The sequence below is a fragment of the Phycodurus eques genome, chromosome 15 (assembly GCF_024500275.1).
Source record: "Phycodurus eques isolate BA_2022a chromosome 15, UOR_Pequ_1.1, whole genome shotgun sequence".
Classification (NCBI taxonomy): Eukaryota; Metazoa; Chordata; class Actinopteri; order Syngnathiformes; family Syngnathidae; genus Phycodurus; species Phycodurus eques.
In genome coordinates this window covers 20,151,648-20,166,732 of record NC_084539.1, presented here as the reverse complement: position 1 = coordinate 20,166,732, position 15,085 = coordinate 20,151,648, and the positions used below count along the sequence as shown (strand labels likewise).

Genomic DNA, 15,085 nt, shown 5'->3' with positions numbered 1-15,085 from the left:
CACTTTTCACCGTGCTCTTCTGATTCAGGTTCATTATTTTGTCCCACTGCATCTAAATGATACAGTCCACCAATCACATCCGAGGTTTATAACAATGTACCGGTAGGTCATTTTAGCAGCCAATCAGCGCCTGGCTAGCATCTCCCTGACAAATATGGATGACAGGACGACGCTCGTAAACTGGTAAGGTTAACTCATGTTGTGTGCACTACATTCATGCTTCCATTTACGTAGTTAACATTTTTAACTGCTTTACTGTCCCTCCAATGCACATTAACCGTTTCTTGGCTAGCGTCACCCGTCAGTATGGCGTTATGAGAGACTAGTTAGCAAGCCTTTAGCATGCTAACGGAGCCCGCCGAGCTCAAGTTAACCACAACAAGCTCGCGACGTCACCCGACAGTGGTGACCGAATCTGGCGCACCTTGCCCCGGGTAACGTCTGCGCCATCTACCGCTGGGTAGGTGACACTTCTAGGGGGTAACGTTTAGCTGTCACCTGTTCATATAAGGTCATACACTAGTTGCCAGATATATGGTCAAGACATATATACCTGTACATGGTGGGCCAAAGTAGGGATACACTTTTTACGTTTTTTGTTTTTGTATTTTAAAAGTTATTATTTTTAAACAGTACCGTACCCTAAATAATGGCAAATTATGTCAGTTAAGAACAGAGCCATTGGATTCTAGCAGTATTAGAAAAGTACAGAAGGAAGGCATAGATAGTCATTGTAAGCAAATGAAGGAAATATGCAAAATAAAATGCAGGTCTGAGGGAATGAAGGAAGGACATCAGGGCACAATGGAAGGCAGGAGGGAAGGAGATCAAGAAGGAAAATTGGAAGGAAGGATGTCAGGAAGAAAAGTAGGAGGGAGCAAATGAAGGAAGTCAGAATTTTTGGCCAACCCTGTATGTCACCATTGACTCCCATTTTATCACAGAATAAATTAATTTAAAAAAGGGTAAAATGTTGCATGGTTGGAGCCATGTGATACTAAAAAGAACTTAAAACTTGTTAATGATTGATTTACTTGTCATTTTGTTGCAAGGTGTCAGAGTTCCCCCCACCTCTGCACGGGCCCTTAAACATGTCCACAGATGACAGCGTCTCTGAGGACGTGTCCAGCTCTGGGCCGCGGAGCCACTGCCGGGCCAGTGGCGAAGGCGGCAAGGAGAGCGAGGTGTCCCCGCTGTCCTCCGAGGCCACCACGGCCTCGGGGCTGGGGGTCTCTGAGGGCAGATGCTCGGCCTCCCAGACCACGGGGGGCACTGTGGCCAGCCAGACCGTCAAGAGCTCACCGGCGCACAAGATCAGGTGCGGCGTTTGGCCCGGTTGCCCATCTTAACAGCTCTTCAATGCTCAAACACAAGAAAATTCAGCCGCAGAAGCCAAAGTCAGCAAGCAGTGGAAAATCTGCCACGCATGTCTATCATGAGTAGACCCACAAAACAAGAACCTATGCCTGAAAAGACACAGGAAGTTAGCCCTTTTGGTTCAAAGGTGCCATTTTAGGGTTATGCAGACCATTTTCAAAGTACCCCAGATTTCCCCCAAAATTAGATTTTTGCGTGGAGAAAATTCTGCCCCTGAAGTCAGTTTCACCTAGCAACATGAAATTCAGTTGGCATGTCTATCTGGAGTCGAACCGCAAAAAGGTCTCGAAAAGACAAGACTGAAAAGACACTGCAAGTCTGCCATTTTGGTTCAAAGCAGCTATTTTATAGTAGATTAGGCCATTTCCTGGGCCCCCCAGATTTTTGGAAGAATTCAGCCCCCGAAGCCAGTTTGACTTAGAAGCATCAAATTTGGTGGACTTGTCTATCACGAATAGACCCATAAAAAAGTCTCAAGAAGCCTAGGCTGAAAAGACACAGGTAGTCTGCCATGTTGGTTCAAAGTGGCCATTTTGGGGTTATGTTGTTGTCAAAACAAATGCCTGAAAAAAAGCACAAGAAGTCAGCCATTTTTTTTCAAAGCAGTTGTTTTATGGAAATCTGGGCACCTCAGATTTTGGGGAAAATTCAGCCCCTCAATCCTGTTTTACTTGACAGCATGAAATTTGGTAAATATGTGAATTATGAGTAGACCCACAAAGAAGTCTCAAGAGCCTATGCTTGAAAAAGCACCGGAAGTCAACCATTTTTGTTCAAAGCAGCCATTTTAGGGTCATTTTAGCAATTTCCTGTGCCCCCCAGTATTTAAAAAATAATTCCGATTCCAAAGCCAGTTTCTCTGGCCAACCTAAAATTTGCTTAACATGTCTATCTATCATTAATAGACCCACAAACAAGTCTCAAGATGAACCCATTCCTGACATTTTGGTTTGAAGCATTAGTTTCATGTTGCTAAGGGGAGATTTTTCCCAACCAAGTCAAACTCATCAGATGTCATGGTACATAAGCAAAGTATATGATGCTTTTCAGGGGACTGTGTCTGAGCGCAGAGGAAGATGCGTTCACTCCAGGCAAGAACCTCCCGTTTATTAACCCGAGCTCCCTGGAGACCCTCCGAGCCCTGGTGGAGGAGATACGCAGCGGCGGTGAGACGGACCCGCAGGTCTGGAAGGACTGCGAGGTGCGGCGGCACAGGCCGACTCACGACTCCATTAACCCGACGTCTCGCTGAGCACTATCTTCTGGTTTTGTCCCGGTTACCTCAGGGCCGATGGCTGCATCTGTTTCAGCTGGTGGAGAAGCAATACCAGGAGCAAATCCTCGCGCAGCAAGAACAGTACCAGTGCCAAATACAGGTACCCCTTTCAACAAAACTAAGAGGATATCCTCTTAAGTGTGATCTGTTGTGTTCATTAATCCGTCCCGCCAAACATTTACATGATCAAGAATTCTGTAATATTAATTGCATTATTTTAGCCATTTTTTCATGTAATATGTTCATTAAAATTAATACTTTTTAAAATCTAATGTAATTAATTGTAAATAATTAAAAAAACATTACTACTATAAACAGTATTAAATGTGGTCTTTATACACAGGATTCAATTTTTTTTTAATTACAATGAAAATAATTTCTAAATTATTTTATTATTGAATAACTAGTTTATATGCATGTTTATCAGTTTTATGTATTCAAATAAGGTTAATTTTAATCAAATATATTTTGATTAATAACATTAAATACATGTAAATTTATTGTTTTATGTATTTATTATTTTATTAGTTATAGTCAAATTAATAAATACAAATCTGATCATTACAAAATCATAATCAATTACTTAAATATAACCTAATTCTAATTCCATCCATCCATTTTCAACACCGCTTATCCTGGTTAGGGTTGCGGGACGCTGGAGCCTATCCCAGCTGACTTCGGGCGAAAGGCGGACTGCACCCTGAACTGGTCGCCAGTCAGTCACAGGGCACATATAGACACAGACAACCATTCACACTCACATTCACACCGTCACTGAGTGGGAACTGAACCCACGCTGCCTGCACCAAAGTCAGGCGAGTGTACCACTACACCATCAGTGACTCTAATTCTAATTAATACATGTAATTTTTTTTATTAGAAGCAACAAGTTTACACATTACATTTTCATTTCTGTGAAGATATAATTGGCTAATGAGTCATGATTAAATTGATTATAAATACAAAATAGAAACAAATTATACGTTTACTATTCAAATAAACTATTTTACACATTTATGTAACTTTAATTTTTACAGTTAATTCAGGACGAGATCAAGGCGCTGGTGCAGCTCCAGAACCGGCCGCCGCATGCAGACTTCACCCACAGCGCCGCCATCCAAACCAGCGAGGAAACCACAACCACTAAAGACTTCCTCTTGCCACTTATGGCCGGCGACTGCTCTTTCCCCGCACACGCGCCCAGCGACAGCGACAGCCTGGTCGCCCCCGCCGCCCTCTCCCCGTTCAGCTCCCCCTCTCCACCCCATAGGTCGGACGGTGCCATCCCGCCGGCCGATGAGCGGGCCACCACGGGGCTCAGCAGCGGCTACGGCACGCTGTCCGCCTGGGAGACGGGAGAAATGCGAAAGCACCGGTGGTTGGAAGACGCCGATTCAACCGGCATTACGCAGGACGAAGCCAAGGCTCATGGCCAGGAGGATCCGTCAGTAGCCCACCAGCAGAAAACCTCTGGGTGGGTCACACTTCTTTACACTACAGTGAACTAAGGGTTGCGCGATTAAGACTTATTTTTATTTATTTTTTATTTTTTTTAAGTTGACACTAATGTTGATGATGACCCGGCCCTACTGCGAGTAAATGCCGCCCCCTCCTAAACGGAGTTTGAAATTGCGTAAAGATGCTACAAGATGCTGGCGAAACACTTAACGGAAAGGATCATAAAGTACCAACCCCATGTATGTTGCATGTACACGATCATGAACCCATGTTACATAAACGACTGTATTCAATAATTTAATTATCCAACACAAACAAACCATCTTCACAAGAGGCTCATCCATCGTATTAGCTAGCATCTTTGCCAAAATAACACCCTTGCACAAACTGACGTGACATCAACACATGGCCAAACAAAAATGCGAACTAGCAATTTACACAAACTTACATTAAACTCACATTTTGGCATTTTTCTAAATAAAAATAAATAATAGTACAGAAAAATGTACTCTATATTTTTAACAAGAAATTATTGAGTAATTCCTAATTTGTACCTGTAAAGTCATATTTTTTGTGAGAACAAATCATAATTTAAATGAGAACAAAAATCTGAATTATAGGAAAAAAGTAATAATTTTTACATTCAAGCTCAACATTTTTTGTGTGGAAAAAGTCAGTTTTTTACATTTAAAAATAGTTTTTGTCTGAAAATTTCTCAATTTTATGTGAAGGAAACAATAATTAGCATGTGGAATGTTTTTCTTTTCTTTTTGCATGAAAAAGGTTTAATTTTACAAAACTGAAGTCATACTTTTAACAAGCTAAAGTAATTTTTTTTCAGGTGAAAATAATTTTTACGTGTTCAGAACAGTCTTAATTTCACCCAAAAAAATAGTACTGAAAAAAGTCGTAACTGTACAAGAATAAAAAATGTAGGAATACTGTAAGAAAAAAATGTCTTTGCACGATGTAGATTTGTTGTATTAGTATTTGCTGGTGTGAACATGGCTTTCGACACACTCAAAGCTTTTTGTGTTGTGCTATTTGTACAGTCAGGTTTTGACCTCCTGGGCTCTGAGGCAAAAACTGCAAGCCAAGAAGCTCAAGACGGGAGCTTCCCGAATTCCTGAGTACCAAGAGCTGCCGCGCAGCTCGGGCGATTCGGGCCTGGGCCCTCTGGAGAGCGGCGACTTCCAGCGTCGTGCCGCATCGTCGTCCTCTTTTTCACTGAGGAGGAGCGATAGCCTCTTGTCCGAGGCCTCAGGTGACATTTAGATCAGGTCTTCTGTAACATTTTTTCAAAGACCCACTCATAACCCTAACGGCAACCAAATTAAACACTACCTAAACTACCATGTGTACCCCTATTGCTGAATTGCTAAGAACTAGGGCTGAAATTTATTATTTTCATGCCAATTATTTTTTTGTAGCCACTTTCATCGTTAAAAGCATGTTGTGCACTGCTTACACAAAGAACATGGCTGCGAACAGAGATGCCCTAGTTTACAAAAGCAGTGTTGCAAATTTAGTAATTTGGTCGCTATGTTAAGCAACTTTTCCGACCCTAGCGTTTGTTTTTTTTAAAGCGACCCGCAACAACAACAACAAAAGTACAGAACAGTTTTCTTAGTTTTATTGGCACACCATATAAAGGTATGAACTTTTCTAAATGATACTACATTATTCTTTTGTGGACACCTGTTTGAGAACCACTAATTTAGATGAACCGGTGTCGTGGTGAAAGAAGCCATCATTGTTGTCCCTCTGCTCTCAGGCCTAACCTACTGGCGTCTGAACGAGTGCGACCTCTATCACCGCCTGCCGGACGCCCTTGACCACGGAAGCAGTGGCGCAGCTTACTTCCTGCGAGAAGCGTCCACGGATCAGGTGACAACACACATTTGCAGCCATAGCCGAACCCGATTTGAGCCAATCAGAAGCCCGAAGAAAGACAATTTTGATTTTCGGAAAAGGCGCAGTGGTAATTTGAACCGGTGTCAGCACAAAGCACATTTAAAGGCATTGTCTTTAGTCATGCAAATGGGATCAAAACATGTTCATGATAAAAATCAAGTCCTAATTTTGTTTAGAAAGATTTTTTACAATACTCATCATTTTACTACAGTAAATATATAAAAAATCTGTAGTTTTACAAGGGTTGCAATTTTACAAGAAAAATAATTTACAAAACTTGCTTGGAAAACTGCATTCATTTTACAAGAATAAAATCACTATGTTGAAACAAAGCCTGTCTAAAGGCATTGTTGTATCATGCAATTTGGATCAAAACATGTTAAGTGATGGGGAGGGGGAAAAAAAGCTAACGATTTACACATTTTACAGGAATTAAGTCATAATTGTTGAAAAAAATATTTACAAGCATAGTCAGGACCACACTGGAAAAATAAAAAAAATAAAAAAAATACTAAAACGCTGTAATTTTGAAAGCATTAAGTCCATTTTGCGAGAGAAAAAAGTTGAATTTTACAGAATTCATAATTTTGTGGAAGATAGTAAGGAGAAAAAAAAAAAAAACATTTTACAAGAAAAAAAAAAAATATAGTTGTAATACTCCATGAGACAATTTTACAAGAAAAAAGTCATGGTTCAGCTAGCATTAAATTGGAATTTCACAAGTGAAAAAAACAACTAACAATTATAAAAGTATACATAATTTTACAAGAATAAAGTAAATTTTGCTAGTAAAAAAAACACAACTTTACTGTAAAGTGATACTACTACATGGGAAGAAATCGTATTTGTAAATATTTGTACAAGACTAAAATCATAATTTTACAAAAATAAATCGTCCTCTCTTATAGGCAGAGGACCTTGGTGTGTCTCTGCGAGAGATCTACCAGCACAAGCACAGGACGGACATCAAACGTTCCGACTGGGAACGCTGCGGGGCTTCCACTCCGTTGTCGCTGCAGGTAAGTCACGCGACGCTTGCTTGCGCATGATTGGTCCTGTAGAAATCGAGTGGTTCGACTCAATTTCTACTTTTGCTTTCGCAGCCACTGCCAGTGGAGGCATCCCAGGCTTCCTCCACGACGCCTGTGAGTCTAGACGCCGTCTCCGATGTGTCCCAGGAAGCCCCGTCCACCCCGCAGACCAAGACTGGCGAGGAGGAAGCCACCTGCACCCGCACTACTACTTTGAGGCCTGGTTCTGGTTCTCTAGAAGATCCTGTTGTCCTCTCACTGTGAGTCCCAACAGGAACGCCGCGCTGAATGTCTTTCTGATATCGGTAACAGGGTTGGTTACATTGATTTGAGTGAAACACTCCATTACGACTGAAAAGATTGAAAAAAATACGAAAAACAGAACAGTTTGCTGAGTTATGTAACTTTTGTAACAGGGTTTCGTGTACGGTGAGACGCACAACTTCAGAACATAATTACTAGTATTTAAAATGTTTTTGCTAAAAATACATGGTTTAACGATTATAATTTAAGACCAACAAAATCATACCAAAAACACTGATTTAAAATGTTCTCATATCATATATCTTGCTCTTAGGCAGCAGCCCTGTTACAGACACTCAGTGACCGGAAAAACATTTCAAAATATGGCAGAATAAATACTTTACAATTAAACTTGTATTTAATTTGAATATTAATTTGTATTTAATATTACTCTAATTACATTAACAGGGTTGAAAATTAAGTACAGGAGTTGAATCAGTACTTTTACCAGTTTTAAAACACAAGTATCTGTACTTCTACTGAAGTACGAAATCTACTGAAGTACCAAGTATTTTTCCGAATCTGCTCCTGTCCAGGTTGCGACAGAACCTGAGAGAGAAGCACTCCCGACACGTGGCCGACCTGAAGGCCTATTACGAATGCGAGATTCAAGTCCTGCGAGACAAGCTGGAGCTCCGACATCTGCCCGGAGACCTGGAGACGAGCAACCGGATGCTCTCAGACAGGTCTCTGCCTTTTTTAAAAACACATTCAGCCACCAAAGCCAGTTTCATTTATCAATATGAAATTTAATAGCTATGTCTATCATGAGTGGACCTGCAAAAAAGTCTCAAGAAGCCATGCCAGAAAAGGAGGTTCTAAACATCCATTTTATTGTCGGCAACTACTGTGAGCTCCTGGGTCCGGAAAGGGGGAAACAGATGTTTTTTATGCCTTTTGAAAGTTCAGCCCCCAAAACCTGTTTCACTTAGCTGCATGAAATTCAATACATGGGCTTATATTGAGTAGACCCACAACAAAACTCAAGCAATCATACCTGAAAAGACACGCGAAGTTTGCCATTTTGGTTTGAAGCTAACATTTTTTAACCAAGTATACTAGACAGATGGATGGCTGAATTATGAGGAACTTAAGTTTTCATCAAAGTGGTGCGTTTTTAAAAAAATGTTATTTTATTTTTTTATGGTTTCCAGGTGTCAGCACCTGGAGAAAGCACTGGCTGAAGCCGGCCGACGTATCGACCAACTGGAGGAAACCAACGCCACGCTGGTGAAACAGCTAGTAGGCCATTCATTGTGGGAGTGCTGAAGAGCATTCACGTTCTTCTGCACCAAAACAATATCTTTTAAATATTATTGCATCACTTTTTGTCTTTCGAATTCTTCCAACTTTCTTGACCGATTTCCCTTTCAACTTCAAATTGTTAAGCTCATTCAGGACGTCTCGGGTTCTATTTTTCACATTCAAATAGTTCCCACTTCTTCAAAAGTGCATATTTTCATACTAGAATTTCCCAAATGAAGACACGTTTTACGCATTTGTCTCCTGTTTCCACATTTCAAAATGTTCAGCTCATTCAGGACCTTTGCTTTCGATTCTGATTACCAATTTCCCGTATGTTAGCATACCCTGCTGTTGGCATGTTAGCATTTGAGCAATTCCGATTCAAGATATGGCAATCCCCTCATCACACTTCCCACGTCATTAGGAAAGATACCTGAAACAAAATAGAGCAAAGAAAGTGGATAGTGACTCTTGGGACACCCTGTGCACAGCAAGATGTAAAATCCACATCGATTTCGATGTTTCGAGCAATTCCCAGTATATTAGTACAACTCGCAAGTCTTGCAGTTTTACATTTCGCCAAAAGCCATTTCATTTCAGCGTCAGCTCTTTAGCATTCACACGCAATTCGCATTCCATAGTTTGTATTTACCATATAGCCACACAGTGAAAACACAAACGATCGACGATCATGTCTAAATGTGTCTCCAATGGGGCGTGTTCAGGCGGAGTGGCCCGAGCGCTACGCGGTGGCGGGCGCCACTGTCAAGTCCCTGCGTCAGCGTCTGGAGGAGAGCAAGCGCTCGGCCAGGGAGAAGGCGGCGGTCGCGCTGAAGGCTCGACGGCAGGCCGACGACAGCGAGGCCAGGAGAGATCGGGAGGTCCAGGCCAAGAAAGAGGTGAGGCGGACACCAGGACGTTCAAAGGCAATGAACCAGTGACCACCCTCGGTTTTGTTTTTCTACAGCTTCTTACACAATACGACTGTGTGCTGAAGGATAACAATAGACTGAAGGTAAGCAATGAAGACGCTCTACTGTGATTATAATATACATATAAATGACTTTAATTTATGAACAAAATGATCTAAAATATATTTTTGTTTGTTGTACGTGTACAGTAATACCACAATGCAACACATTTTTGTCATGCACATTTTTTTATCGAAAATTATCACTTGTATAATATTTTAGAAAAATCACACACTTTTATCATGTATTTAAGTGTAATATTTTACTGTAATCCGATATAATATTATTAATTTATATTGACATTTTCACAATTAAATTTGGTGCCCTTTTGTACTAATGAAAAATTCCCACAAAATATTTTCTATTCTCGATGTAAGTTTAATACCACACTATAATACAGTATATTATTGCATGTATTATAATTGTTTTAATACAATTTCTTAAATTGTTTAGTATTAGATTATGTATTTATTTTTGTATCATTTTCTTTATGAAAAAAGGATCAAAATACACGGGTATTTTTAGCACATTTTGTACAAATTATGACTCGCTGTCACAACCCCTTATGCAACAAGTCACAAGTCGGCACTTGTCGATACGTCGGCCGGCTTCAGCCAATTGTTAATTGATGTATTTTAATTTTGTAACGATAGCCGGGTTATTTAGCACAGTGGTTTGGATTGTTTTTACTTTTTTTTTTTTTTTAAAACAACAGTTTTATAAAATACAAGGAATACAAGGCTCCATGTAAATGCATCTAAAGTTTGTGAAAACAAAATAGAATATAATGTATTAAAAGTAATGGAATAATGTAATTGATTATTCTTCCTGTTTTTGATAGATCAACTTGCTGTCAACAGAGGACAAACTTTACCAAGCCAACAATCTCATTTCAGACCTGAAAAGGTGATGATTGTCTGCATTGCTACAATATTTAAAACAACAAATATTTAATTCTTTTCTTTCATTTCTATTTTATAATCTACATTCAGAACCATTTCTAAATTGGAGTCTCAAGTGCGGCAGCTGGAGCATGAGAACCAAGCAAGGGTCCGCCACACCCCGCACGCTGCCTCCCACCCATCCGGAGCCGGGTGAGCGGCTAGCTATGCTAACATAGCCGTCTACATCTTAACTTATGCAGGAAGGGGTGTCACCATGACATATTAACATTTTAAACTTGTCCCCCAGTCTTTTCCACCATCCCGACCTGCTTCACTCGCCTCGCAGAGGCAACGCCGAGCCAGACGTCACCCGGAGGAGGTCGCCCCGTCCGGACGTCCACCAGCCGGCTGTCTCCACAAAATCTGTGTTCCCTTGTGAGACTCTGATGAGGCAAGTGACTATTAAAATGGAGCGCGCTGCCTTTTGTCCCTTAAACGCCACTGTGCTTCCCTGATTGAAACACATATGGGGCTAAGATAATGCCCTAACCTAACTTTTTACCAATGGCCAGTAGCATTAGATTTGATACTACTATCCTGGCCTTTTTTGCAAGTAGCTTTTATATTTGCTGCTACAACCGTAGTCTAGCTTGTGGCTTGTAGTGTTACATTTGCCACAACTACCCTGGCCTAACCCTTTACCACTGGCAATAGCAGTAACTCTTACTACTAGCTTAGCCAAACTCTTTACCGAAGCTTATAGCGTGATATTTGGTACTAGGAGCCTATCGTAACGCTTTACCAGTAGCGTTAACAACAGTAGGTATGACTAGCAGAGCCTTACTCTTTACCTGTGGTTAGTAGTGTTAGCTACATTTGCTGCTACTTGCCTTGCTTAACTCTTTACCTGTGGCTACTAGCATAGTCTAACTTGCGAATAGCACTAACTGGAGCTGGGGGAAAAAATAATAATAATAATATTTTCTCTGTAACCCTGCGATATGTATTGCGATGTGAAAATGTACAGGATAACATACTTGTTACGTGAATACCAGCACACACTTTTTTTTCCTTTTTCCCTCCATGTATTGTTTGGACAGTTTACAATTAACATAATTAACTAATAGACAATCTAAACAATGCTCAATAGAGCACAGAAATATACAGAGTCATTTTTGTGAAGTCTACCTCTATTCAAATGCACTGTAGTATTGAGCAAAAGTCCAGCCAGACATGAAGTTAAAATAATTTATTTTCATGCCCAGTATATTGTATAGTCATTAGCACATTCCTAACACTATACATTTTGCTACGACTAGCCTTGCCTGATTTCTTAGCACTACTATTAAGATAACTGTTTTCCCCCACTCATGATGCGTATGTTTTTTTGCCATTTGTCCCTTAGAGGACATCGTGCTTCCTGGTTGTGGCACAAATGAACCTCGGAGGTCAAGCTAAGCGAACTAGCTCACGGAATCAAGCTAAATTTTTCACCACTTAAATTAGATTCAAAGCTAGCGACGCGAGTGCTAATGATTTATGATGCAGCCTTTTTTTTTTTTTTTTAACCTTTTAAGGCCACCGTACTTCCTGGTAGGGGTGCCTGGTAGATGTATTGGGCGTATAAATATAAGTCTCGGTACTAGTTTCTCTGTACTCATTTGCATTCTGGTTCTACAGGTGCGCGTCCTCCCGAGACCCCGACCGAACGCCGTCCCCATCCAGACTCCGGGAGGAGGGTGCCGGCCTCTTGACGCCCATCATGAGGGCGCTGATCGAGATGGAGGAGACCCGAGCCACCGAGAGCAGAGCCCCCTGTAATAATGACATGTTAACATGTGACTGTACACCCCCATTTTTAACCCACCAATGACGCATACGCTTGCTCGCAGGGCTGGCCAATCACAGGCCATCACTTGGGAGCGTAGGAGGTCCGCTCAGAAGTCAGAGGAGTTTGTCTCCGGACAACCATCGGTCCTCCTCGCTGCCTCCGCCAGGACTACGGAGTACAATCGTAACCACGCCTAGTATGTACTTAAATTAATTTGTAGACTATGTATGTGTATCTACTTAAGTTAACTTGTAGGTTATGTGCTTCTATGTACTTAAGTTAATTTGTAGATTACATACATGTAACCAATGTATTATTTCTAGAGGTCCGGATTATTTCTATTGCACACATGCCGTGGAATTATTTTGGACTCCATGGATTATTTCCAGGCATTCCATTAATTTCGATTATGTTCCCTGTCAGCAAAGAGAGAGCTGTTAATTGCCCCATTTCCAACCAAGGGCAGCCCCAAGCGCTGCCCCACCGAGAACTACTCCACTGCCTTTGGGCACATGATGCCGCGCGAGGAGCACCTCAGCAACAGGTCGGTCCAAGTCATAGTCTTACAGGTGATTCGAAAATGTCCCCATTTGAATGCCAGGAATTTTTTATATATAAAAAAAAAAAGATATAACTCATTTCCAAACTTTTTTTCACACTCATGTGACAGGTTATATACATTGATGGAGGGGAAAGTCTTGAAATGATTTGTAGACTTTTCTTCGATTATGTGTGATACATTTATTCTCATTTTCCTCTCGCAGGTCTGATGCACACGCTGACCGCACGAGGCGCCACTCGTTCCACAGCAGCAGTCCCAGGAAGAAACTACACTTTGGGTCAGCTGACCACCAAGGTAAGAAAGTGGATTGAATTAAATTAACAGTGTTCATGGGACTAAGATGGGGTTCTTCTCCCACCCCACCCGTGCAGATGCTGCTGTCGGCTTGGAGCCGCCTGACTTTGGTGACACGCAGCTGGCGTGTGGAGGAGGAGGAGGGGGATCCCCAGGAGGTTGCCCAGCCTCTGACAACAAAGTCCAGTCACTGGCAGAGGCTGAGAGACTTTTTGATGAGCTTACACGGGAGAAACTGGAGGCCAGTTTAACACATTACCACCACTGTCTGTCTCGTTGTCTTAGTGTGTCTTTCTTGCTGTCTGTGTGTGTGCCTGCCTGTTATTGTGTGTGTGTGTTTGTCTATTTTGGTTTGTGTGTGTGTGTGTCTGTCTCACACTTTGTGTAGATGCATCTTGTCTTGCTGTCTCTTTCTGAGTGTGTGTGTGTGTGTCTTTGTCTTGCTGTATGTGTGTGTTTGTGTGTCTGGTTGTCTTGTCTTTGTGAGTGTCTTTCTTTGTGTTTGTGTCTGTCTCTTACTGTCTGTGTGTGTGTGTGTGTGTGCGTGCGTGCGTGCGTGGTGCAGATCGAGGCATCTCTGAGCCGCATGCCGCCATCGTCGTCGGGCGGTCGAGTGAGCATGAAGACCAGGCTGGACCAGGTGAGCCACACTGAGACACTTCATTAGGTGCACAAACTGCTTGGGGGAGGTAACACACGTAGTATGGTTTTTGTGTTTGTTTGTGTGTGTCAGGTGGCCTTAGAGGAGCGTCTGGAGCGTCTGAACCGAGAACTTGGGTCCATCCGCATGACACTCAAGAGGTTCCATGTCCTGCGCTCCTCCGCCAGCATTGCGTAGCAGCATGCTAACAAGGCCTGTCACGATAATTTTTTTAGGACAATATAGTTTGAGATTACACTTAATACACTTAACTTTCCACGAGTCCACTAGCGGCTAATGACACAGCCCTCCAACTAGCCGCCGGCTCAATCAATGAGCCGCACGCCGGGTCACCACAACAATGACAATTTATCGAGTCCAGAAAAACCATTTAATTTATTGAACGATTATTCAATATAGTAATTATCGTGACAGGCCTAATGCTTATGTTAGCATGGCCATGCTACCACTTTTTTTTTTTTTTTTTTTTTTTTTTTTAAACATGCTACCTACCACTCGGGGATACTTTTGATACGTCTTTTCTGGAATTCTATATTTTTAGTACCACACAGATTTGTAGATACATTTTTTTTAAAACTCAAAGGACATTTCTAAAAGAAGTTTTCAAACAGTCGCAATACTTTCTTCCATGCTCTTGTTTACATCATTGACATTGAAGGAAATAGTTTTGTTTACCTGACATTCCAACTGTCTTTGTTGTTGTCTTTTCTTACATGTTTTATTTTTTTGCGGCAGGACCGGAGCCAGCACAATCATCATATTTTATTTTTTATGCTTACCCAAATCCACCGTGGAACTATTACTGATTGTGATCCACATTGCACAATAAATTTTGCTTATATTTCTATTATGAACAAGTGTCCTAACTGTTCTTTGGAGAAAGTATTGGTCTAACTATTTATAGTATCTATTAGGGCTGGGAATCGCAGAGTAGCGATACACCGATTGTGTGATAATCGACATGCAAAAGACGTCACGACATTTATGCAACTAGGAAAGGGTTATGAAAAATTACAAAAAACAAAATTGTGGTCTTGCGTACAAGTGTTTTTGCTTTTTAACTTTAAAAAAAAAACTAGCGCGATAGTGATTGCGAGCTAATGGAAAAATTAAAAAAACGAATTTGCAGTTCATCTCTATATAATTGAGAAAGTGTAACATGTAAACGGTTGAAAATTAAAGACATTAATAGAAAAAACAGAGTATAGCGATAATGCAAAGCCATTTGTACAGTAAGAGCCCTGCGACGAAAAGCTGCCCGTAATTGAGACCCAGCCT

The 15,085-nt window shown here is 41.3% G+C and overlaps 1 protein-coding gene across 7 annotated transcripts; it reads left to right on the top strand.

The window, feature by feature from the left end:
- Window positions 1-132: 132 nt before the first annotated feature.
- On the top strand, window positions 133-14,625 carry LOC133414215 (M-phase phosphoprotein 9). 7 transcript variants are annotated; one of them, XM_061699445.1, is made up of 23 exons: window positions 133-183; window positions 1,053-1,318; window positions 2,428-2,578; window positions 2,664-2,753; window positions 3,691-4,127; window positions 5,164-5,375; window positions 5,886-5,998; window positions 6,934-7,044; window positions 7,129-7,316; window positions 7,896-8,045; window positions 8,514-8,601; window positions 9,330-9,503; window positions 9,572-9,619; window positions 10,417-10,481; window positions 10,568-10,669; window positions 10,767-10,910; window positions 12,140-12,276; window positions 12,352-12,486; window positions 12,714-12,834; window positions 13,055-13,146; window positions 13,224-13,387; window positions 13,712-13,786; window positions 13,880-14,625. In XM_061699445.1, the coding sequence occupies exons 2-23, from the start codon at window positions 1,092-1,094 to the stop codon at window positions 13,982-13,984; spliced, it is 3,129 nt and encodes a 1,042-aa protein (XP_061555429.1). In that variant the 5' UTR covers window positions 133-183; window positions 1,053-1,091; the 3' UTR covers window positions 13,985-14,625. The 7 variants fall into 7 exon arrangements, with proteins under 7 accessions (XP_061555429.1, XP_061555432.1, XP_061555431.1 ...); XM_061699447.1 differs by lacking the exon at window positions 133-183 and having other exon boundaries at window positions 927-1,318; window positions 2,688-2,753; XM_061699446.1 differs by lacking the exon at window positions 133-183 and having other exon boundaries at window positions 927-1,318; window positions 8,514-8,589.
- The last annotated feature ends 460 nt before the right edge of the window (window positions 14,626-15,085 follow it).